Raw genomic sequence first — 27,067 nt, forward strand, 5'->3', positions numbered from 1 at the left:
CCCGTTTGCGGGTGCTGTTTCGGGGTCTTAACCATTTTACTTTGACATGATTTTTGGTAGGAAGTTATTTACCATCTTAAATTATTTTATGGAATTTTTGTAGAATTTTCTGAAGTGGTGTGGTATGCTTTTATGCGTGCTTTGTTAATAAAATCGTGACTGTTAGCAATGTCTTTAGTAATGTTGTAACCGGTCAAAGTGTATACATTACTAACCAAATGATAACGGTCAAATGGGTGGATATATGTAGTTTTAGAAATTGTGTTATGTTTAATAAAGAAGGGATATACACGCTTATGAGATGAAGAGAATAAAAGTTGACGATAAAGCAATCAATGATCTTGACCCGTTTGTTTGGGTTTGGTTTATTGTAGTATAATAGTAATGGTTTCCAACTGAATCATGTTGGGATATTATTTTATATTGTTAATGAACTTCATTTAGTTTTGGATATGATGATTAGAAACAGGTACGAGAAGCTCGGGATCAATCGGGCAAGTTAAGATACATAATGAATTGAACCGTTGGAGTTGCATAACGGTAGCCGGCGTAGACTACGCCGGACCTGGTTTGGTCTTGAAATTTTGACTAATGTTACTTCGGGTTTAATGCCTTGTTTATATATATATATATATATATATATTGGTAATAACGAATAACTAATATGTAGTGTTGGATTGCTTTAGGTGAAGCCCCCAAATGGAATTGGAAAGTCGATGATCAAGTGCTCGGACTTGGACACCAATACACATCTAAAGTTCAAAGTTCTAATTTTGATAGAGTCATGAACAAGTTTTAAAATATGTATTGTCTTTTATTAAAAAGACAAGTTTCTATGATATTATTCGTGATGTTCGGTTGATAGAATGGATTTTATGTTATTGGAAACAAAAGAAACTTCTGGGACCGTACTTTCCGCAATTAAATATGTTGAATAGTCGTTTTCAAATTTAGGGCGTTACAACATGATACGTGACTGTATTTAACGAAAATATCTAATGTTCGTTAGTGGAAATGATGATAATTACAACAAGTGTTGAAGTTTAGGGACGTTCACCACACCTATTGAAGTTAAAGTACATAACACGAAATTTTGCATAAAAATAAAGGATATAGTTTGCAATGTACTCTAATCACAACATACAATATTAACTTTAAACATACTTTATCATAATGACATTAATACCTATAAGGCTATAAATATAAGTTTAGTTCAATCCAATAAATAGTGAAATAAACAAGAAACACAATGTGTAACATTCCCATAGCTACATATCAAGCAGATTTAATATGTGCCAACATCAACAAGAAACACAGCTACATGACATACTAAGAGGATCGATGTAACTTGTAAGCGCGCACATTTGATATTTGACAGCATCAACGTTTACGCAGCCGGTTGATCACTTTTTTCTGAAACAACCCAATAAGTGTTTTGGGTAACATGTCCTGAGGAGAGTGAATGATCGGATAAGATGGCATACCCACTGTTGCAAACACAAATCAAGTTATACTTTGTTACACATAAAATACTACAATTCTTCTTAACATTAGAGAGGTCAATTTAGTATTAAAAAAATATATAACTATTAACTTTTTTTAGAACGACGACTTTTTGTTTAGCCACTGTACTCTTCAAATTGGAGAGTTTTGTTGTCCCACATTGGCCAGACAATATTGTCTTAACCGAGCCCATGTTAGCTTCAAAGCTTGGATTGAGCGTTTTTTCGGGAAACCATACCACCGGCTGCTACTTGACAGTCGTTGTGTCGTCACAAGAGCAGAACTCTCTGATTTAATACAAGTTGGGATGAAAACTCGGGTAGGCTCGGGATCCAAATTGACAACCTCGCAAGACCTAGCTTAAATCCTTTATTGCAATATCCACCCAAAGTGACACAAGGAAGGATCATAATTGGATCTTCACTAGAAGGTCTCAATTAGTATTGTGGGGGATGTATTCTAAAAATATATAACTAGTATTGTGGTTATCAAATGAGTATTAATATGAGAAAATGGCTTAAACTAATAATAAACTCTACTAAATTATATAATACTAGTTTTTATCTTCGTATTACGGGGTTATTTTGTATTACTTGTTTCTAATATTTATTTATTTTTTGAATTTTTAGTTTTTTATTGTATGAAAGTTAATAATATACTTATGGTTTGATGATAAATTGTTTCACAAATAAATGAGATGTTACAACTCGGTTTAAAATTTTTTTTACTATAAAATTGGCTTTTTAATTATATATAATATATATCTTTTTTTATATAAATCATATATTAATTTTTAGTATATCCCCTACTTTATAGGATTTTTATATCAAATATTTGGTGAGATTAATTTTTAATTTAATGAGATGTTATAACCCGTTTAAAAAATATATGGGTTTGATGAGACCCATACCCGTGAATTTCGGGTCAAATGCATGAGAAGCCTCCATTTAAAATTCAAACAAATCTGGTGACTCCAAGAAAAGGTGGAGCGACCATATCACGACACGTAAGGTTTTTGGGTCTTCGTTTATATATATACTAGTTTTTATCCCCCGTATTACGGGGGTTTTTTATATTGTTTGTTTTAATATTTATTTATTTTTTAAATTTATATTTTTTTTATTGTATGAAAGTTAATAATATATTTATGGTTTAATGATAAATTATTACACAAATAAATGAGATGTTATAACCCGGTTTAAAAGCTATATGGTTTTGATGAGACCCAAGACCCGTTTATTTTTTTACTACAAAACTGGTTTTTTATAATTATAAATAATATTTATGAAAGTTAATAATATACTTATGGTTTGACGAGACCCAAAACCCGTTTATTTTTTTACTATAAAATTGGTTTTTTAATTTAAATAATTTATATATCTTTTTTAAAATAAATAAGATATTAATTTTCAGTATATCCTATTTTATAGGATTTTTACATCAATAATTTGGTGAGAATAATTTTTTATTTAATGAGATGTTATAACCCGTTTAAGGAATAATTGGGTTTGGTAAGAACCATACCCATGAATTCGGGACAAATGCATGAGAAGCCTCCATTTAAAAATCAAGCAAATCTAGTAACTCCAAAAAAAGGGGGAGCGACCACATCGCGACACGTAGATTTTTATGTCTTCGTTTATATATATTATAGATAGATAGATTATAGATAGATAGATTATAGATAGTAATCGTGTATATTTGTCATTTGGTGTGATAATAAAGATGGTTTATTATTAAAAGGAAAATTAAATTTCCAAAATAGTCAATTTTGACCAACCTTTTTTAATTATAGTGAAGACCGAAATAAATTCCCAAACTAGTCATATTTTCAGGTCGGATGCGACCAAAACACAAACTGATCCGTCGGTATTTTTAACCAGTCACGACGCGCCACGTAGCCTCCTGTTTTGTCGGATCTGACGCTTTAACCTTCCGAGTGACCAATTAGCGTGAAGAACCGTCGGAGTCGAAGGCAATCGCCTCCGACGAAAACAAACTCTAAACATCTAAACAGTCGGATCTGATTGTTTTAATTTGTCCGGCGAATCCTAGATTTTTCAATTCGGTGGTTTTTTATTTTGTGTTCTAGAGTTAAATTGAACATTACGGTTGTGTTCTCCTCGAAAAACTAAGCGATTTACACTATTTATTTGCTAGATTTTGTGAAGAAATAAGAAAGATGGAGATGGAGGTTGGTTATGGAGGTTTAGGGTTTGATAGGTAGAAGATGAAAACTTCAGTCGGACCAGCTAAAATTCAATCGGATCCGACGGAATTTTAAGAAATTCGGCCAGGTCCATTAAAACAACACGTGGCGCGATTTTAAAGGTCCAAAAATTCAGTCGGTTCAGTTTGTGCTTTGGTCGGATCCGACCGGAAAATATGGCTAGTTTGGGAATTTGTTTTGGTACCGGCTATAATTAGAAAAAGTTAGTCAAAATTGGCTATTTTGAAAATTTTTCCTTATTAAAATGGTGGTCAAGGGTTTGATCCTTTGTAAATAAAATGTTTGGCTAAGACCATCCGTAATGGCACGTTTTCTTCAGCGTTTTGAGGTATAATGCCGGGGGCACACCGCCCCCCCCCCACTTTTTGGGGTGTTGATTTTTTCCGGCGTTTTGTATATAACGTAAGATATGGCACCCTTTTCAAAGTTCCAATTGTTGGAAGGGTTTATGGAGAAGGAGGTGGAGGTGGTGGTGGTGTAGCCATTGACGGTGGCCGGAGATGGTTTGACAGTGGGCTCTGTTGGTGGTGGTGACCGATAAGGGTTTTGTTGGGTGTTGGTGATGTGGTGGTTGGATGTTGACGGCGAGTTGATTTTTTCCGGCGACTTTTCCGGCGATGGATGGAAGGGGAGGAATGTTGGTTGGTAGGGATGGATTGATTTTTAAAGTAATATTTATTTAATAAATATTATTATTATTTGATTATTTTAATAAAAAAAATTAATAGTGACTGGGCGCACGTGGCGCATAACGCATGGGGGTGGAGAGTTATGACTACACCCTGTTTTTATAAAAAAAACTATAACTCTGACTGGGCGCCACGTGGCGCATAACGTCTAGAAGAGTTATGACTACTAGATAATTAGTTAATTACTGAGATTAAATAGTCATGTGCTAAGGTAGTATTATGATTAAAGCATATACTCACATGTGTTAGTCCTTGTTGGAGTTTGCAAATGGCTTGTTCGTTGGAATTCACTGAAAAAATCACGAGTAACCGAGGTATCAGAATTGGTCTGATCAGTGCTGAATATATTATAGTCTTCATCCGGATATTGGGAGTCGGTGCTCCTTAATTTGTTAAAGTATCTATGAAGATGACTGTCGGTTGTGGAAGACGATGGCGTTGTGCCAGTTTGCATTGCCAATGCACAATCAAGCTGAGCCACAACATCCGACATAGTTGATCGTCTCCTAGGATCCTTTACCAAACATTTACTCAAGATATCTATGAAACGTTGTCTACAATTTGGAGCAATTTCACCCACAATGCGTGGATCAATGATACGCTTAACATTTCCGGTACTTATCTCTTGTTGGATCCATATGGCCAAATCGGTGACATCTGGATCAGGGATGATACCCCCACCCGTGACGTGTTTCCCAGTCAGCAGCTCCAATAATACAACACCAAAAGCGTATGTATCTGTTTTGTTTGAGCATTTGTGGGATACACGGTAATAAGGATCTATGTAACCCTTGGTACCATGAACAAAAGTTGTTTGTGCCTCGCCGTTTGCAGGGATTGTTTTAGATAATCCTAAATCTGACAGTTTAGCATTCAGCTTATCATCTAATAAAATGTTGGAACACTTTACATCAAGATGAATGATTGTATCTGAGTGTCCGGTGTGAAGATATTGTAACGCTCGTGCGGCCTGAACACTTATGTTAAGGCGTTGCACCCATCTCAAACTGTAGTTAGGAAACTCGAATAGTTGAGTAGCAAGGTTACCACGAGACATATACTCATACACCAAGATCATCTCTTCATTCTCGTCACAATAACCCATTAGGGTCACAAGGTGAGAGTGACAACACATCGAAAGCATCTCGACTTCGGCACGAAACTGTTGCTTTGATCCTGGTTTCAAACGTTTAACCGCCACATCAGTCATGTCCCATCCGATGCAAAGCGTACCCTTGTAAACCTTTCCGGAACCTCCTTTTCCGATGACTTTTGACTCATCGAAATCGTCGGTAGCACTTTGTATCATATCCAAGGGGTATTTTTTGCATTCTGAAATCAGGGACATGTTGAATGCTAACTTAAGTTGGCACTAGCTATTGATATATAGTGGTGCAAATGAAACAATATGTTTAATTACATGTGAAAGTGGATTGCTGGTATTGTAATCTCCATGTGAATTATTTATATATGGTGATTAGTAAACAAGAGAGTGGATCCAGTCAACTTTCAGCATCCACTTCTACTAGGTGCATGTTTATATCAATCACTCTTGTTAAGTTGGACTTGTATACTTCAAAACTTTAAATTTATATTTATGTATGTTTAAAGTTGTGGTGTTAAATCAGCCACATTTTTAAGGCTGACGAGTTCAAAAAAGTTGTTAAGTTGGAAAAGAAAAATAACCAATGTTTTAAAAACCGGTATTTTACTTGTATCGAATTGGACTAAAAAAAGGTACAACGGGTTGAACCAGGTTATGCCGGAAGGTTCAACCGGTTGAATAATTTACCTTATAATTTCCTATAAATATAACTTCAATCCAAAAGTAAATGATTCCATAACAAAAAATAATCCAAAAGTTAATCTATGTTTAAAAATAATGCAAAAACACTCCATTTTAAAAAAAAAAATAGTCCTAAAGTTTACATTTTTTAATGTTAATTCTTGGGTTAAAAGTAATTTTGGAAAAATACAGACCGCAAATATCAACAATGTCTCGAACATAAAACCGGTTTGCCGGTAAAAACCGGTATTTTAGACAAAACCGCCGGTACGATGTTCTAGCAAATCGGCCAAAATTACCGGACTCAAAATACCGGTCTATTGTACAAAATCCGGTTTGAACCGGTTTTTAAAACACTGAAAATTACATGCACCAAGTAGAATCTATCAACCTTGATTATCCGGTCTTAGCATCACAATATCCACGTTTCTTATATTGAGTTATCATGATTAAAATTTAGAGACCAAGTCAATCTTCACTTTGCTTTTAACAATCAATGAAAAAAAGCCATGCTACAGTGCTACACTGGGTAAACCAATTTAACAGGTGGCAACGAACGCTCATGATCACAAACAACAAGGCCTGTTGCGGAAAACTCACTTGAGACAAAAAAGAAACACGGATCTTCTCCCCTTAACGGGTCCTAGATTCAATGAGTCTACAGGGTAGGATACGATAACAACCAACACGATATGAGCATAACCCCCAAAGTCCAATGACCAGAACCTGCAAAACAGACACCGTGAGCTTGTTACGAGAATAACACGAGAGGGGGTTCCCGTAACCACCCTCCGACGTGAGAATAAGTACCGTTCTAAAAGAGAGAAAGTACTTAAGTGTTTAGAGTAGATAGTTGGGAGTGAATAGATACCTCATGGAGATTGAGAAGGTATTTATAGCCGAAGAGTGTGGGAATATAATTGGGCCAGTTGTCCTCTTCTAGAAGATGCTCTCGTAACCATTTGGACACGTGTCCTCATTTGATAGGTTGTGCTATACGTTGCATGTGCATGAGCATAACAACCTGAACACATGTCCTTATATGATAGGACGCTATGTAACCTTGGCCATGTGCACAGTTATAACCACTTGACCAGGTGTCCTTTGTTTATTGGCTGAGAGATCACGTATTCCCCAAGAAAGCATCTTGGTAAATCTTCCAGAAAGTAATTGGTTATTTACAGCTGTCCTATTGGCATTGCCTCTGGCGGGTGAATGTGCTATCACGCGGATGACATCTGAGGGTGCTTGGATGCTTCCGCGCGTAATGTAAGAATGTTCTTCTTTTACAAAGTTACGCTGGTGATCCATATGTCCCGCGGGTGTCTTGTGCGGAGCTTCCCTCTGACTTGCGGGTGATACTTAAGGGTATTTTGGTCTTTTTGGTACCCTACCTCTATAAGATCGGATTTAAACTTGAGACTTTGCGGCTTTTAGCTCAAAACTTGGTGTTATAAAAATCGCTAGTCGGACAGTAGGGTGGGACTATCGATTAATCGGGTTTAATAGGAATTTATCAGGACTAATCGAGATTAACAAGGATTAATCGACAATTAATCAATGATTAATCAACGCCTAGTCGAGATTTTTATAACACTGCCAAAACTTCGGTTCCCCTTGGATGCTAGTTGAGCTTGCTAAAGCTCATCGGGTATTTGTGGTTATCTGATTGGGAACTTTGGTCATCAACAACATATGGAAGTTTGTAGGGAAATTTCTAAAGTGCATAATGAAAAATTACAAAATCCCTTTTTTACTTAATTGTAATACTTAACTAATTATCCAAATTCTAAATGTTGGTTGACAAAATGCTTTTAAGGGTATCTTTTTCTTTTTTTTGGTTTCCGACACGCTTATTTTATCGACGTTCCGACATTAAGATTTTTAATGGTCTCATTATATACGAAGAATTGAATATTATCAACCGCCCCATCCAGCACACAAGTTTGTGACGGTTTTGCTTTTTATATAAAGTTTCGAATGTGATCAACAATGTCAAAGTTTAATTTTTCTTATATACAGTTACGCATTTTGTCAACATGTTCACGACAACATTTCGACATTTGTTTTTTGTGGTCTTACAACCACACTGCAATGCCTGGTTTTTGTCGCACCCCATATTGGGCATGAGCGTGTGACCATCAGTTGGTACCGTTTTTGTAAATAAATTAGAGTTACGGGTTAATGCGGAAATTTTTGCGTGGAATAAAATAGTAATATTTACATAACAAAACATGGGATTATAAAATACCCGTTTAATGTTTACAAAAAATTACTTGTTTATACAAAACCACCATTTAAGTTTTATATTTAACAAAATGATCTGAGCCATCAGATCGCCTATTGAAGACTTCTATTCTTCAAGCGTCTATCCTTCATTACCTATAAAACAGTTTGAAAATACGTCAGCAACACATGCTGGTAAATAAGCTGACGCAAAAATATTTTATTTACTTAATTACCCCACGAGACATAACTTAGGTCTCGACCCATTGTGTCTTAGGAATACAAGTTAAAAACTTAAAACACAATTATAAACTTAAGCTCTACTCGAAACCGCTCAGCAAATACCGCAGCGTTCGAGGTTACTTAGCTACCATCAGTATACACATGATTACTCTCTCTCGGACATATCTTAGGTCCGACCCATCGTGGCGGAGACATATGACCAGGTGTGGCACGGTGTGCCCACCGTTTACCACATATGTAAGGATCCAAACAAATGTACACGACAGCTTGAGGGCCAGCGATTACTTTTGTTCATAATGTTTTAAAGATATGTAATCTCATGTAATCAATTTACTTTGACTCGATTAAATAAGTTATAAAAGTTTGGGCGTATTCACCATTAGAAAGGATCAGTTTCACTTCACTGATCGGTTTGTCTTTGCTATCTCAGACATATAGTACGAGTATAACCTTTTATTATTACTAGATCAATAATCTAGCTTTAGACTTTTAGTCTATTTTTGTATAATCTTTACCTCGATTATATTTTATTTATTCGAACATTTAGTTCAAAACCACTTTTCTTTTATTTAAAGATATTCAAACCTATTAAATTATTATTTATATTCCTATACCATTCGAGAGTTTCTTCTTCTCGAAGAACACATATACTTTATTTCTTTACTTTATTTTAAAATCTTTTAAATAATATTCTATTATCATCAAAGATTTATATTTATATCTTTATTCATATTTTCTTTGTTTTATATTTTCTTTGTTTGTTTTCTCGAGGTATCGAGTATACCCTCGACTAGGGTCTAAGTCTTTTAACATTATATTAATATTTTATTCGGGCACTATCCCTACCTTGGTTGGATTATATTTCCTATACTCTCGGGCAACACCTCAACGCTTTCACGTTTATCGAGAATCTTGATCTACACTTCTTGCATGCTAAACGAGGTTCGTTAGTCATCGGACTTCGTCAGCACACACTTCGAGGCGGGGTGTCGGCTTGTCTTGTGATGCTACGACTTCGAGGCAATGTCGTCGATTTATGGCACGTACTTCGAGGAAAATTAAGTTTTTGGCATGACTTTCGAGGTAGGGTCGGGCACGTTTATCGAGGTAGATAGAGTGTTTTAGTGAGAGAGTGAATTGTGAGCAAGAATGAAGGGCCGATAACCCTATTTATAGGCGCTGATCAGATGGCCCATCGCGGTATGCGATGGGTCTTTGCCTTGGATCCATCGCGTATATCGATGAGTCATCAGCATGTTTAATATTATTTTATTCCATAGCGATACGCAATGGGACCTTGGGAGGCCATCGCGTATCGCAACTAGCCTTGTCGTGTGTCCAGTTGGCCTGCCACGAGGCTGGACATGCGGCTCCACGTGGAGACACATGGCGGGGCACGTGCCATCGCCTGTCAGACCACGTCATCGCGATACGCGATGACGTTGTGGCTTTGGGGTATCGCGTATAGCAATGGGTCAAGAAAACAGATTTTCAATATTGGTCCTTGTACTTTGAATACTTGACATTTTTTATCCGATATTTTCGTAATGTTACAGTTTCACGGAAACTTCTTGATGTTATTTTTTTCACGTTTTATTTCATTCAATGTCCAAGTTTACATTGAGTTTTTTCATGGTTTAACAAATGGCCGGCTCCGAGAAGTGAATTTTTTTTGGGCCGAAACGAATTTTTTTTGAGCATTAAGTAAAACAAGTATTTTCTTGGTTTTAAACAATTTAATTTTAAAATGGACTTACTGATAATTATTTGGACTTGTATGGTGATTAGTAAACAAGAGAGTGGATCCAGTCAACTTTCAGCATCCACTTCTACTTGGTGCATGTTTATATCAGTCACTCTTGTTAAGTTGGACTTGTATACTTCAAAACTTTAAATTTATATTTATGTATGTTTAAAGTTGTGGTGTTAAATCAGCCACATTTTTAAGGCTGACGAGTTCAAAAAAGTTGTTAAGTTGGAAAAGAAAAATAACCAATGTTTTAAAAACCGGTATTTTACTTGTATCGGATTTGACTAAAAAAAGGTACAACGGGTTGAACCAGGTTATGCCGGAAGGTTCAACCGGTTGAATAATTTACCTTATAATTTCCTATAAATATAACTTCAATCCAAAAGTAAATGATTCCATAACAAAAAATAATCCAAAAGTTAATCTATGTTTAAAAATAATGCAAAAACACTCCATTTAAAAAAAAAAAATAGTCCTAAAGTTTACATTTTTTAATGTTAATTCTTGGGTTAAAAGTAATTTTGGAAAAATACAGACCGCAAATATCAACAATGTCTCGAACATAAAACCGGTTTGCCGGTAAAAACCGGTATTTTAGACAAAACCGCCGGTACGATGTTCTAGCAAATCGGCCAAAATTACCGGACTCAAAATACCGGTCTATTGTACAAAATCCGGTTTGAACCGGTTTTTAAAACACTGAAAATAACATGCACCAAGTAGAATCTATCAACCTTGATTATCCGGTCTTAGCATCACAATATCCACGTTTCTTATATTGAGTTATCTTGATTAAAATTTAGAGACCAAGTCAATCTTCACTTTGCTTTTAACAATCAATGAAAAAAAGCCATGCTACAGTGCTACACTGGGTAAACCAATTTAACAGGTGGCAACGAACGCTCATGATCACAAACAACAAGGCCTGTTGCGGAAAACTCACTTGAGACAAAAAAGAAACACGGATCTTCTCCCCTTAACGGGTCCTAGATTCAATGAGTCTACAGGGTAGGATACGATAACAACCAACACGATATGAGCATAACCCCCAAAGTCCAATGACCAGAACCTGCAAAACAGACACCGTGAGCTTGTTACGAGAATAACACGAGAGGGGGTTCCCGTAACCACCCTCCGACGTGAGAATAAGTACCGTTCTAAAAGAGAGAAATTACTTAAGTGTTTAGAGTAGATAGTTGGGAGTGAATAGATACCTCATGGAGATTGAGAAGGTATTTATAGCCGAAGAGTGTGGGAATATAATTGGGCCAGTTGTCCTCTTCTAGAAGATGCTCTCGTAACCATTTGGACACGTGTCCTCATTTGATAGGTTGTGCTATACGTTGCATGTGCATGAGCATAACAACCTGAACACATGTCCTTATATGATAGGACGCTATGTAACATTGGCCATGTGCACAGTTATAACCACTTGACCAGGTGTCCTTTGTTTATTGGCTGAGAGATCACGTATTCCCCAAGAAAGCATCTTGGTAAATCTTCCAGAAAGTAATTGGTTATTTACAGCTGTCCTATTGGCATTGCCTCTGGCGGGTGAATGTGCTATCACGCGGATGACATCTGAGGGTGCTTGGATGCTTCCGCGCGTAATGTAAGAATGTTCTTCTTTTACAAAGTTACGCGGGTGATCCATATGTCCCGCGGGTGTCTTGTGCGGAGCTTCCCTCTGACTTGCGGGTGATACTTAAGGGTATTTTGGTCTTTTTGGTACCCTACCTCTATAAGATCGGATTTAAACTTGAGACTTTGCGGCTTTTAGCTCAAAACTTGGTGTTATAAAAATCGCTAGTCGGACAGTAGGGTGGGACTATCGATTAATCGGGTTTAATAGGAATTTATCAGGACTAATCGAGATTAACAAGGATTAATCGACAATTAATCAATGATTAATCAACGCCTAGTCGAGATTTTTATAACACTGCCAAAACTTCGGTTCCCCTTGGATGCTAGTTGAGCTTGCTATTTGTGGTTATCTGATTGGGAACTTTGGTCATCAACAACATATGGAAGTTTTTCAGGGAAATTTCTAAAGTGCATAATGAAAAATTACAAAATCCCTTTTTTACTTAATTGTAATACTTAACTAATTATCCAAATTCTAAATGTTGGTTGACAAAATGCTTTTAAGGGTATCTTTTTCTTTTTTTTTGGTTTCCGACACGCTTATTTTATCGACGTTCCGACATTAAGATTTTTAATGGTCTCATTATATACGAAGAATTGAATATTATCAACCGCCCCATCCAGCACACAAGTTTGTGACGGTTTCGCTTTTTATATAAAGTTTCGAATGTGATCAACAATGTCAAAGTTTAATTTTTCTTATATACAGTTACGCATTTTGTCAACATGTTCACGACAACATTTCGACATTTGTTTTTGGTGGTCTTACAACCACACTGCAATGCCTGGTTTTTGTCGCACCCCATATTGGGCATGAGCGTGTGACCATCAGTTGGTACCGTTTTTGTAAATAAATTAGAGTTACGGGTTAATGCGGAAATTTTTGCGTGGAATAAAATAGTAATATTTACATAACAAAACATGGGATTATAAAATACCCGTTTAATGTTTACAAAAAATTACTTGTTTATACAAAACCACCATTTAAGTTTTATATTTAACAAAATGATCTGAGCCATCAGATCGCCTATTGAAGACTTCTATTCTTCAAGCGTCTATCCTTCATTACCTATAAAACAGTTTGAAAATACGTCAGCAACACATGCTGGTAAATAAGCTGACGCAAAAATATTTTATTTACTTAATTACCCCACGAGACATAACTTAGGTCTCGACCCATTGTGTCTTAGGAATACAAGTTAAAAACTTAAAACACAATTATAAACTTAAGCTCTACTCGAAACCGCTCAGCAAACACCGCAGCGTTCGAGGTTACTTAGCTACCATCAGTATACACATGATTACTCTCTCTCGGACATATCTTAGGTCCGACCCATCGTGGCGGAGACATATGACCAGGTGTGGCACGGTGTGCCCACCGTTTACCACATATGTAAGGATCCAAACAAATGTACACGACAGCTTGAGGGCCAGCGATTACTTTTGTTCATAATGTTTTAAAGATATGTAATCTCATGTAATCAATTTACTTTGACTCGATTAAATAAGTTATAAAAGTTTGGGCGTATTCACCATTAGAAAGGATCAGCTTCACTTCACTGATCGGTTTGTCTTTGCTATCTCAGACATATAGTACGAGTATAACCTTTTATTATTACTAGATCAATAATCTAGCTTTAGACTTTTAGTCTATTTTTGTATAATCTTTACCTCGATTATATTTTATTTATTCGAACATTTAGTTCAAAACCACTTTCTTTTATTTAAAGATATTCAAACCTTTTAAATTATTATTTATATTCCTATACCATTCGAGGGTTTCTTCTTCTCGAAGAACACATATACTTTATTTTTTACTTTATTTTAAAATCTTTTAAATAATATTCTATTATCATCAAAGATTTATATTTATATCTTTATTCATATTTTCTTTGTTTTATATTTTCTTTGTTTGTTTTCTCGAGGTATCGAGTATACCCTCGACTAGGGTCTAAGTCTTTTAACATTATATTAATATTTTATTCGGGCACTATCCCTACATTGGTTGGATTATATTTCCTATACTCTCGGGCAACACCTCAACGCTTTCACGTTTATCGAGAATCTTGATCTACACTTCTTGCATGCTAAACGAGGTTCGTTAGTCGTCGGACTTCGTCAGCACACACTTCGAGGCGGGGTGTCGGCTTGTCTTGTGATGCTACGACTTCGAGGCAATGTCGTCGATTTATGGCACGTACTTCGAGGAAAATTAAGTTTGTGGCATGAATTTCGAGGTAGGGTCGGGCACGTTTATCGAGGTAGATAGAGTGTTTTAGTGAGAGAGTGAATTGTGAGCAAGAATGAAGGGCCGATAACCCTATTTATAGGCGCTGATCAGATGACCCATCGCGGTATGCGATGGGTCTTTGCCTTGGATCCATCGCGTATATCGATGAGTCATCAGCATGTTTAATATTATTTTATTCCATAGCGATACGCAATGGGACCTTGGGAGGCCATCGCGTATCGCAACTAGCCTTGTCGTGTGTCCAGTTGGCCTGCCACGAGGCTGGACATGCGGCTCCACGTGGAGACACATGGCGGGGCACGTGCCATCGCCTGTCAGACCACGTCATCGCGATACGCGATGACGTTGTGGCTTTGGGGTATCGCGTATAGCAATGGGTCAAGAAAACAGATTTTCAATATTGGTCCTTGTACTTTGAATACTTGACATTTTTTATCTGATATTTTCGTAATGTTACAGTTTCACGGAAACTTCTTGATGTTATTTTTTTCACGTTTTATTTCATTCAATGTCCAAGTTTACATTGAGTTTTTTCATGGTTTAACAAATGGCCGGCTCCGAGAAGTGAATTTTTTTTGGGCCGAAACGAATTTTTTTTGAGCATTAAGTAAAACAAGTATTTTCTTGGGTTTAAACAATTTAATTTTTAAATGGACTTACTGATAATTATTTGGGTTGTGTAAAACAATTTATATATAAATAGGCCTAAACATGTCTCAAATGAAACTTTAACATGTAAGAATAAATATATATTATATATTTATTAATATGGCCATCATTATCATTTATATTATATTAGATCAAAATGTTAATTATACTTTATTATATATTAGTTTGGTAATTATTGATGGGCCATATCACTTACAATTAACTAATAAAGGGTTTCCCCTTAGGTGTATATAATGAGAGATAAATATTAACATCATAACCTAATCACACACATAACAATTTTGTGTGCCTCCTCTCTCATAAAACCGGGTTCCTCTCAAGAACCCTAACACCATCCTTAACTATACATCCTAAAGGGGAACTCGATCAAGATGACAAGCATGTCGGATACATCATACCCTGTTGCGGTTACTACTCTTCATGCTGTAACAGGTTCATAGGTTTAATATTTATCATGTTTTCTATTACTTACATGAAGAACTGATCAACATGTGGTATCAGAGCGATGTTGATTAATCAGTTCTTCATGTTTTCCCTAATCTGGAATTGAATCAGAAGACATGGACTAAAACTTGATAAACCCTAATTTTTTTCGGTTTCTTTTTCATGTCTATTACGAAAACAATATATGAAACTGTTTAAAATCGCTAAAATTCATATATAGTAAATCCTAATATTTTCGAAATCTGTTAAATTCATGTTTAAAGATTTCGATTCCAGGTTTTTGTATGTTTAATTATTAAAATTTTCAATGATGTTCTTTGTGTCCATCATTATTATCGAAAATTATACATATGTTGGTTCAAAATCTAGATTAAAATTTGTTAATGATTATTTAGGGATGTATTTTTTCAAATCTTGGATAATTTAGAAGTTTTAATATTTTCTTAAAAGATTTGAATCCCCCTAAAATAGGAAACAAATATTATTGTTAATCATTAAAAAGATTTGAACCAAATCTTATCATTATTAATTTAGTTTAAAAAATATCATGGGTTAAGGGCTTAAACCAGTTTATGGGTTCACGGGTTATTTAAAAAATCATGTATTATGGGCTTAAAATAGCTTATGTGTTCTAAGAGTTTATGAGTTCCTAAAAAGGTTTGGGTTCATAACCCATAAACCCGAAAACTCACTAATACCGGAATCAACATTTTTTCTAAAAACTCCATAAAATCATGTAAACACCCAAATACTGAAAAACCCGCTAAAAGCCGGAAACTGGCAATTCTCGGGAAACCAAAATTTCCGAGAACTAATTCCGAAAAATATGGTTTTACCGGAAACTTAAAATTCCTTACTCTAAATATTTTTCTACTATTAACTAATTAAATGTTTTGTAAACCTTAAATATTATAAAATTTTACAAAACATAAAGGCTTAACTTGAATGAAATTTTGATGTAACACTTCTGCCCAAAGGTGATAAGTTACATTTACCATATCATTCAAGTCTAACTGAAAGCTTTTGTTAGTTTTTTGCCTAACATGATATAAATGTCTCACTTCTGCCTAAAGGTGATGTGTTATATTTTATCAAGCAAAACTAGCATGTGCATAATTAAAATAATTGTATCACTTCTGCCCAATTGTGATGGGATACAAATGTTTTGCACACATACTTAAATAAATTTTAATTCTGCCCAAAGGTGATTTATTTTTTGTTTAAGTAGAACTTTTAATTATAGTCTATTAGTTTGATGTTAATAATAGACATATCACATCTTTAATAAAATATAATGATTCTCACATTAATGATCCTTCATTAATCTAATGATCATAAATTTTAATATGTATTATCTTAATATCCCATATCATTACTCACTATAATTTTCTTCTATAAATAGCTATCCCATCCAAATCATCCACTCTAATCTTAAAACACAATTGAATTTTGTCTCATAAAGAGTTTTAATAACATTTAGCTCTTCTCAATTTTAAATATCTATTAAGATATGATATGACTATCCTACTACTCTTTCTAATAACAATTATTCCATTGAAAACTAGAGCCTAAGAAATGAAATGAGTCAATCATAATGTCTATTACGATAATGATAATCAAGAACTTATATAAATAAATATCACTAGATTTATTCTTGATTTAATTTTTCCTAAGACTAATCAAAATAACTCCCAAGATTCATGCACTCCTTAAAAATTTTAACTATAAGATTAATGGTATTATTGAATACATCATAATGTACAATCATGATTTATGACCCATAAATTAAGGGCTTACACATGATATTAAGTACAATATTCTAGTACATTGCATACTCAAATTTTCAATAGTACAATTTGGTGCCTTAGGAATCAACTATAACACTCAGAAGTACCAAAGGAAAATGAGTGTGTTGATTAGCAACATATGTACAAGAAAAGAAACGTCTAATACTGGAAATAAGATGTTATTAAACTCACTACCACTAAAACCAAAAAGATGATAATTCTAAGGTTCATAGACAAAATACAAGTATTACTACCAGCTCTAAGTTCTCTAAGGAGAAGTCTCATTGCAAAAATATGTCATTAGATTAGGCATAAGCAACAAGGCTATCCATAATTAAAAAGAATAACTGGCTAAAATTGATAGTTGTATATTAATGATATATTAAGTCTGCTAATCCTAATATTCCCATTAACACATGATTTGTTGAGTCTAGTTGTATATGTTTACCCGAAATCAACAAATAACTAACATGAGTGTTAGTGACAAATTTAAATGTTAAGGTTATTAGTACCATGATTAACTGTCTTCTAATTACGCTTTATGATACCTTAAATATTCTGGAGATTAATCCGAATTTAGTATCAATACTTAAGCTACATTATGATAGTTATGAGGTTTGCATAGCCAACATAAAGTCACTCTTACCTTAAACTCTCGTATTATTTGTTATCAATATCCGGATTGAAACATTTATAAAAGAGAACATGATGATACTATGTACTTCATAACTTTTGTTATCATGCAAATAAAAATTTTAAAAAAGACAAATGAGACCAATAAAATTCATCCATTAAAACCAAATTTCATGAGAAATCATGACATGGTTAATGAGGGTGATTTTTCATAATCTCATTCTTAGTGATTTTAAATCATGTGTTAGATGTCTTAAACATTACTTGGCTTAAGAAATATATATGGGTCCACCATAAGTTATATTTCACGTACATACGTGGAACTTAATTTAAACGGAATATTCAGATATAATTCTTTTATCATTTAAAAAGCTATTTACTTGTATCTAATCTGACTTCTATGGTCCATGGTTTTAAAGAGATCCATTCATATATACATAATACGATTTCTTCTAAATATGTCCCTAATTTTATTATGACATCTAGACGTTAATGAAATCAAATCAAGTCTAACATATATATGAGAAATTCCCACATCACGTACATCATTGAAACTCCTTATGTAGTTTTTCTAGAGATATTAAAGATTAGTGGGAACCTTAAGTGTCTCAATCATAACTTACAAGATTTGCAAGAGGTGAGGGAGTGAAAACTTGATATTATCTCAATTGCACCTCTTGTACATGGCACTGCTCCATCACAACACTATTTTATCAAAACTTATCTCTTTAGAATTTACTACTACTACTACTACTACTACTCTTACAAAAGTTTCATTGTTGCTAAATGTGGGCATATTCAGATTTCTTAATAAACTAATCCTCACCAAGAGAAACTACAACTTATATTATTAACTTATTTCTCTATTAGAATCTATTGGTCCTTAAATATTGACCATAAGCATGTAAATTCCTAAAGGTTTATAAGGCAGTGGGAGCAGTAAAAGTATTTATAATGACTTTTTAGAAGTACAAGAGGCGGGGGGAGAGAGTTATTAAATTTTACTCCACATTTAACTCCAATTACACCTTTTGTACACCATACTGCACCAACTCTTACACACTTAGAATCCTGAAAATGATAGCAACCTAACCAATAGCTAATCCTTAAAACCGAGACTTTTAAAATTACCCAATAATCAACTCAGGAGGCCATCTAAGTTTTAAAGCCTACAAAAATTGATGATTATGTAACCTCCCTAACTAAAGTTGAAATGGATGTTGGAAAGTATAATGACCATACCCCTTCTAATTAAATCATTAGCATCAATCAATCTTCTGAACGGAATAAGCTATTATTAGCAAATTAAACTACACTTCATAAGTCAGAATAACGTTTTGAGATTTGGTTGAATCACCTAAAGGTGTTCATAACTAAACTAAATCCTAACACGAACGTTAAGACATAAAGAATAATGATTGATTGTTAAAGGTTATAATCAAGAGGGAATAAGTTATCAAAGAATCTTCTTACCTATATTACAAAAGATTTCTTTAATTATCATTATTGTTCTAGAGCTTATAATAGTTAAGAGCTACATTAGATGAACATTAAAACAACTTTGCCTAACAATTGGATTACACTTATTTGTTCATAAAACAACCTAAAAGTTATAAACTGAAGGTCAAAGAACTTTTAGTCTATAAGTCAATAAAATCCATATGGGTTAATGCAAACATCAAAATTTGATGAAATCTTTATACAATTATTTTCATCAAAAACCAAGTGGATTAATGTACCTACCTCAAGATGAGTGGGAGCAACTAAAAACAAACTTGTCCTTATATAGATGACATTCTTCTGACAAGTATATGTTACATATGTCAAAGCATTGTTTACACATACTTTGATATTATAGATCTCAGAGATATTCCTTACACGTGTAACATACAATGCTGCTCTACTTAGAGGATAATAGGATCACATAGATTATTTTATTATGATTCATTAAGTAGAAGCCTTATATAAGTTCAAGTCTATACTCGTTTAGATATTACTCAAAATTGCAACACACTAGATATGTCTAGTTAATGTGAAGCATCTAAAAGAGTATGAAGATATCTTTAAAGGAAACGAAAGACTATAATTTAAAAGAAGAAGTGAGAATTCATACCGTTAGATTACTCTAAACTTTGTCATATTCAAATATAAGAAAATGTAATTTTCGGGATATATTCTTATGTCAGTAGATAAAATTTTCTCATGGAGGAGCCATAATGAACTGATAACAACAATCTAAGTTATAATGACATAATGTGTTGATTAATACCAACGCAATTAGCAATAAATGTTGTTGAACATTTAGCAGTGGACTCATAAGTTTATTAACTCCATATAAATTATATATTGAAGATTTACTGTGATAAAGTCAGCTACCATGTTTTCTCAAACAGTAACAGTTCGAGAAGTGTTGCATTAAAATTTCGATATGAATTAATTATTTGTTTATGAACGAATTGAGGAATCAAAATTTTCGTATCGAATACATTCATGGTATGCTTAAGGATCCGATAACTAAAAGTCTCACCCATAAATATTATGAAAGCGCTTATAATAATGATGGGTTATTGATGACTATGCGCAACTGCATATCAAACTATGAATGGTTAACTATTAAATTTCCTCATCAGTTTTGATTTGTTTGTCTCTTAATATGTTCTGCATGCATAATGACATATAGACAATTATTATACAAATCAAATGTTTGAAGGGCTTACTTGAAAATTTTGATCATAACTACTTAGGTTTTAAATAAGGATTGCGGTATGATTAATGGGGGTCTTGATGTCACACCCCGACCAAAGGCGGAACATGCCGGGGTGCAACGTGATTGGACAAATACACAAGACACTATTTAAAGTGACAATATTTAATCAACTCTTTTTATTTCAACAAATCAATAAACAACACATCTCGTTCACACAAACAAGTTGAATACAAGTAACATTTATATTGTTCGTTTTACTAATACCCTAATAGTCCTGGTGTAACACCCCGACCAAAGGCGGATTATACATCGGGGCGCCACATATTGTTTCATTACTCGTGACACTATTGGTGTCAATATTTATTAATACACATTTTATCGCGCACGCGCAGCGGGGAAAATAAAGAACATAAATCAAACATAAATCAATATATTATAAATTATAACATTCAAACAACATTAACTTGTCTTGATACATTTTAATTCTAGGTCCAAAAGTAAAAACGTCCTACGTGTCCACAAGCTCCAAAACAGCTACTGCAAACCTGAACATGTGTTAAAATAAACGTCAAACACTTGCGTGTTGGTGAGAGATCAAGTTTAATACAATACATAGATAACAATAAAATCTGCGCGCAACATGTGTATGTCTGGTTTTCAACAAGGGTGTAATCTGATCGGGACCAACTCTAAGAGACAAGACTGCCAGTGCTCACAATTGAGCTCACAAACAAGACTAACTGTGCATGTGTAAACAAAAGAGAAAATCATAAACGAATGTTCTCCCGTGTTCATCTAATGGTACCATGAAAACTGCGGAATAGACCGTCCATACGGTTAATGATCCACACATACAAATAAACAGCCAAGTCTACGTCCTCAACACATGGGATACTGCGCGACTAAAGTTCATAAACAAGTTTAAGACTCTAAGTTGTATGAACACATGAACATCCCAAAACATTAAAAGCAAAAAGGGATTAGATACGAGATAACTCACTTGATAAACGATGCGGTGTAAGATAAAGCAAGAACCAACTTTAAACAAGCACAAGTTAACCTATAAATAAGATTATTGTTTTAATGATTTGTTTTAAGTCTTGATTATAAGTTAGCATAATTAATAAGTAAATTATAATATATATTACCGGAAAAGCAGGGAAGGACAGGGAGGAAGACGGAGGCAAGAGAGGAGACGGCAGGAGGACAACGGCAGAGAGCAAAAAGGGAGGAAGAGATAATAAGAGAGATTAAGTGTTTGTGTGTGATGTGTTATGAAAATATTATTATTATTTATAGGAAAACCCTAGGAGACATAAACCCTAGAAAAAGGGGGAAAAGATCTCAAAAAGTAAAAGAAAAGATATCAACGGTAAAAAGTTCTGAAAAGTAAAGATATCAAAAGATATGGCAGCTGCAGGGGGCAAGATAAAGCTGACAGGGAACAGTAAAAAGCATGGGCGGATCAGATAAAGGTACTGGATTAAGCATGGCAAAAGCAGATCTCAAAAGATTATGTCAGTCACTTTTTCTACCAACCAATGGGGTTGGTACGCATGCTGCGCCGAAAGTAACTATTCAGACATTAGATAGGTTAGGTCAACAGCACAGAAGATAAGACAACACAAAAGCATACAGGCTGGAATAAACAGAAGATACAAGGGTTAAGCGCGAGAAGGCTGAGTGCGCGAGCGCGAAGGCTGGCACAACAATCCTTAGCGCACTGCGGGAAGAATCACAAATCCTTAGCGTGCTGCGTGAAGAGCAAGAATTCTAAGCGCATCGCGGGAAGAACATACATTCTTAGCGCATTGCGGGAAGAACATGCATTCTTAGCGCGCTGCGAGAAGAGTTCTCTTCACGCATCGCAGGAACAAGATGTCTTCACGCAGGCTTCCATGTAAGGAGTCTGGCGCGTGGAGCTGCAGACAACCTTAGGCGGGAAGAACCAAAGGACAAGCAAAGAGGAGGGAAACAAGGCTTAAGGGCGGGACGGCGACAAGAGGGAAAAGAAGGCGGAAAGAGAGAAGGAGAGGGACGGGACGGCGGAAAGGAAAAGAGAGAAAGAGGCGGGAAGGAAAATATATATTATTATTAAAAGTAAAATATAAGTATAAATATTAAATAATAAAAGAGAGATCGGGTCAGAGAAACGGGTACCTGGGTCGGGTCGGATCAGGGCAGATGTCACAGTCTCCCCTACTTTAAGAAATTTCGTCCCGAAATTTATCTCGAAGTAGGTTGCGCAGAGAACAGGTGCGGGTACTTGATCTTCATTTGATCTTCCCTTTCCCATGTAAACTCGGCTCCGCGCTTGGACTCCCAACGAACTTTCACGATAGGGATACGACTGCGCTTGGTTTGCTTAACCTCGCGATCCATAATCTCAACAGGCTTCTCAACGAAATGCATAGATTCATCAACTTGAACTTCATCGAGTGAAATGTGAAGGTTCTCGTCAGCTAAACACTTCTTGAGATTGGATACATGGAACGTTGGATGCACATTACTGAGCGCGGGCGGCAGGTCAAGTCTGTAGGCAACTTTTCCCACACGCGCGAGAATCTTGAATGGACCAACATAACGAGGAGCAAGCTTACCCTTCTTCCCAAAGCGGACAACACCTTTCCAAGGCGACACTTTGAGGAGAACAAGATCACCAACTTGAAATTCGAGAGGCTTTCGCCTACGATCTGCGTAACTCTTCTGTCGGCTTCTGGCAGTCAGCAAATGATCACGGATCTTGGCGATTTTATCGGTTGTCTCTTGAACAAGTTCGGGTCCTGTGATTTGAGCTTCACCCACTTCGCTCCAACAAATCGGGGAGCGGCATTTACGACCGTAAAGTGCTTCAAATGGGGCCATACCGATACTGGAATGATAGCTGTTGTTATAAGAAAACTCGATCAAAGGCAGGTGTGAATCCCAATTACCTCCAAAATCAAGAACACAAGATCGGAGCATATCCTCAAGAGTTTGAATAGTTCGCTCAGACTGACCGTCAGTCTGAGGATGATATGCCGTACTCATGTCCAAGCGAGTTCCTAGCGCAGATTGGAGAGATTTCCAAAAGCGAGATATAAAACGGCCATCGCGATCGGATATGATGCTCAAAGGAGTACCATGGCGGCAGACAATTTCCTTGACATAAAGCTGCGCGAGATGCTCAACACGGTAGTTTTCACGAATGGGCAGAAAGTGAGCAGATTTAGTCAATCGATCCACTATTACCCAGATGCTATCATGTTTGCTTGCTGCCAAAGGTAACTTGGTAATAAAGTCCATTGCTACACATTCCCATTTCCACGTAGGAATTTCTGGTTGTTCGAGCAAACCAGATGGGCGTTGGTGTTCAGCTTTAACTTTAGAACAAGTCAGGCACTTAGCTACGAACACAGCAATATCCTTCTTCATACCGGGCCACCAATAAGTTATGCGCAAATCCTTGTACATCTTATCAGCGCCGGGATGAATAGAATACCGAGATTTGTGCGCTTCACTCAGGATATCAGCGCGAAGATTCTCATCACAAGGGATCCAGATGCGATTGAGATAGCAGAGAATTCCACTCAGATTAGGGACAAAGAGTGCTTCCGCGCCACACGCTAACTCGGCGCGAAGGTTACCATTACTGATGGATGCGCGCTGCGCGTCACGAATACGCGATTCAAGGTTGCTTTGAATCGGCGCGAAGTGAAGCTGGGTGCGCGGCAAGATACAGTTAAGTTGGCAGGGTTTTCGGCTGAGCGCATCGGCTACCACATTAGCCTTACCAGGATGATACCGGATCTCACAATCGTAATCGCTGATGAGTTCGTTCCATCGGCGTTGCCTCATGTTAAGTTCCTTTTGATCAAAGATATGCTGAAGGCTTTTATGGTCAGTGTAGAGGATACACTTAGTACCATAAAGGTAGTGTCTCCAGATCTTCAAGGCAAAAACAACTGCACCAAGCTCGAGGTCGTGAGTTGTATAATTCTTTTCATGAACCTTAAGTTGCCTTGATGCGTAAGCGATAACCTAGCCTCGTTGCATAAGAACACAACCGAGACCTTGGTTGGATGCATCGCAATACACGACAAAATCATCATTACCCTCAGGTAGCGCAAGAACAGGAGCTTCACACAACAAACGCTTGAGTGTTAGAAAGGCTTCTTCTTGCTTCGAGCCCCAAATATATGGTTTACCTTTGTGCGTAAGAGCTGTTAAAGGCAAAGCGATCTTCGAGAAGTTCGAAATAAAGCGCCGGTAATAACCAGCTAAGCCTAGAAAGGAACGGATCTCAGAAGGAGAGGATGGCGTAATCCAGTTCTTGATTGCTTCAATCTTGGATGGGTCGACATGAATACCCATCTTGTTTACAACATGACCAAGAAACTGTACTTCATCAGACCAGAATTCACACTTGGAAAGCTTAGCAAAGAGCTGCTCAGCTCTAAGCTTTTGCAATACCAATCGGAGATGTTGCTCATGCTCGGCCTTGGTCTTAGAATACACCAGAACATCATCGATAAACACGATCACGAATTTATCCAAGAAAGGCCTACACACCCGATTCATTAGATCCATGAAAACGGCGGGTGCGTTGGTTAGACCGAAGGACATGACCAAGAATTCAAAATGGCCATAACGAGTTCGAAAAGCAGTCTTCGGAACATCTTCATCGCGGATGCGCAACTGGTGATAGCCAGAGCGGAGATCAATCTTCGAGAAACAAGAGGCACCTTGGAGTTGATCAAAGAGGTCGTCAATACGCGGTAAGGGATACCGGTTTTTAATGGTGAGTTTGTTCAACTCGCGGTAATCAATACACATGCGAAACGATCCATCTTTCTTTTTAACGAACAACACCGGAGCACCCCAGGGCGAAGAGCTAGGGCGAATGAATCCTTTAGCAGTCAACTCTTGAAGTTGGCTGGCCAATTCTTGCATCTCAGCGGGTGCAAGACGATAAGGAGATTTAGCTACGGGGGAAGCACCAGGGACAAGATCAATACGGAACTCGACTTCACGAGCGGGAGGAATACCAGGAAGATCATCAGGAAAAACTTCAGGGAAATCACGCACAACAGGGATATCGCGAAGCTTCTCTTCAGCAGGTTTGACCACATGGGCTAGGAATGCAATATACTTCTTCCGCATGAGCCTTTGGGCTTCGGCGCAGGACATAAGTTTAAGACCGCGGGAGGGTTTTTCGCCGTAGATGTAAAGATCACCATTTTCTCGAGGTATGCGTATCAACTTCTTGGCGCAAATAACTTCGGCGCGATTCTTCGAGAGCCAGTCCATACCAATAATAACATCAAAGCTTCCAAGAGGCATAGGGATGAGGTCGATCAGAAAATCGTTTTCGTTAAGATTAAGCGTACAATCTTTAATCACTGAGTTAATTAAAATAATTTCACCATTAGCCAATTCAACTGAAAAATCTTCTTTTAAATCGTTGCGCGGTCGCGCAAGCTTCTGCTCGAAGGCGCGAGAGATAAAGCTTCGATCGGCGCCAGTATCAAAAAGTACAGAAGCATAAAATCCGTTAAGTAAAAATGTACCATTAACTACGTCATTATTCGCTTGCGCTTGGTGCGCGGTTATGTTAAAAGCTCGTCCACGCGTCACTTGGTTCGAAATCTGGTTCACCGGATTCGCTTGTGTGATTTGCACTTGCAGTCTCGGGCACGCGTTCCGGAAATGACTGGGATCACCGCAGTTAAAGCACGATCTGGGTCGTGGGTTTTGGTAGGTTGGTTGTGGATTCTGCGGGTAGACTGGTGGTGTTGGCGCAATTGGATTGGCGAGAAGGACTCTACAGTTCTCAGCAGTGTGACCAGTACGGCCACATCGGTTACAAAGTCGACACGGGGTTTGGGTTGGGTGGTGAAATCTACAGGTTGGGCAAAAGGGATGGTTTCCTGTGTAAGGTTTCTTAGGAGGCGGGGCAGGGAGTGCTGGATTGGTTAGGGCATAGTTGTGAACTACAGGGGGAGTTGGGTAGGCTGACAGAGGGTTAGGCGCGTAAACTGGGGGTTGGTATGCGGGTTGCTGGACAATGGGCGGGTTGGTAAGCGCATAGGCCTTGCGCCTGCGCTTGAGGTTGTTACGGTTTGAGGGTTCTGGTTTGGTTTCTGCGGGTTCAGGGACAGTTTTGGTGGTTTTGGTCTTCTCAGTTCCCCGCAGGAACAGGGTTCCTGCTCTGACATGGTTGTCGCTAAGCACAGCGGCCAACTCGATGGCGTCAGAGAGGGTAACTGGGTTTCTGGCCCATACAGAATCTTGAATTTCCATGGGGAGACCCCCAAGGAATTTCTCGATGGCTCGGCGGGAAGGGGTAACAAGGTGAGGGACAAGCAGGCTTAGTTCATGGAAGCGCGTCGCGTACTCGCGCGCTTCTCCACTGTATTGCTTCAGGTTCCAAAATTCTTCCTCCAGGCGCTTTACTTCGTTGGGAGGGCAGAATTCTCGCGTAAGAATTTCCTTGAATTCCTCCCATGTCATGCTAGAAGCAGCC

General features: G+C 36.8%; 1 protein-coding gene across 1 annotated transcript; it reads right to left on the reverse strand.

Annotated features, from left to right (window-relative positions):
• Window positions 1–4,645: 4,645 nt before the first annotated feature.
• Window positions 4,646–5,770, reverse strand: LOC143551753 (putative receptor-like protein kinase At2g39360). The gene has a single exon (XM_077042119.1). The coding sequence runs from the start codon at window positions 5,768–5,770 to the stop codon at window positions 4,646–4,648; it is 1,125 nt and encodes a 374-aa protein (XP_076898234.1).
• Window positions 5,771–27,067: the final 21,297 nt, after the last annotated feature.

Source organism: Bidens hawaiensis, unplaced genomic scaffold (assembly GCF_021521415.1).
Source record: "Bidens hawaiensis isolate Kalapana, Puna unplaced genomic scaffold, B.hawaiensis_p1.1 tig00016565_1, whole genome shotgun sequence".
NCBI lineage: Eukaryota > Viridiplantae > Streptophyta > Magnoliopsida > Asterales > Asteraceae > Bidens > Bidens hawaiensis.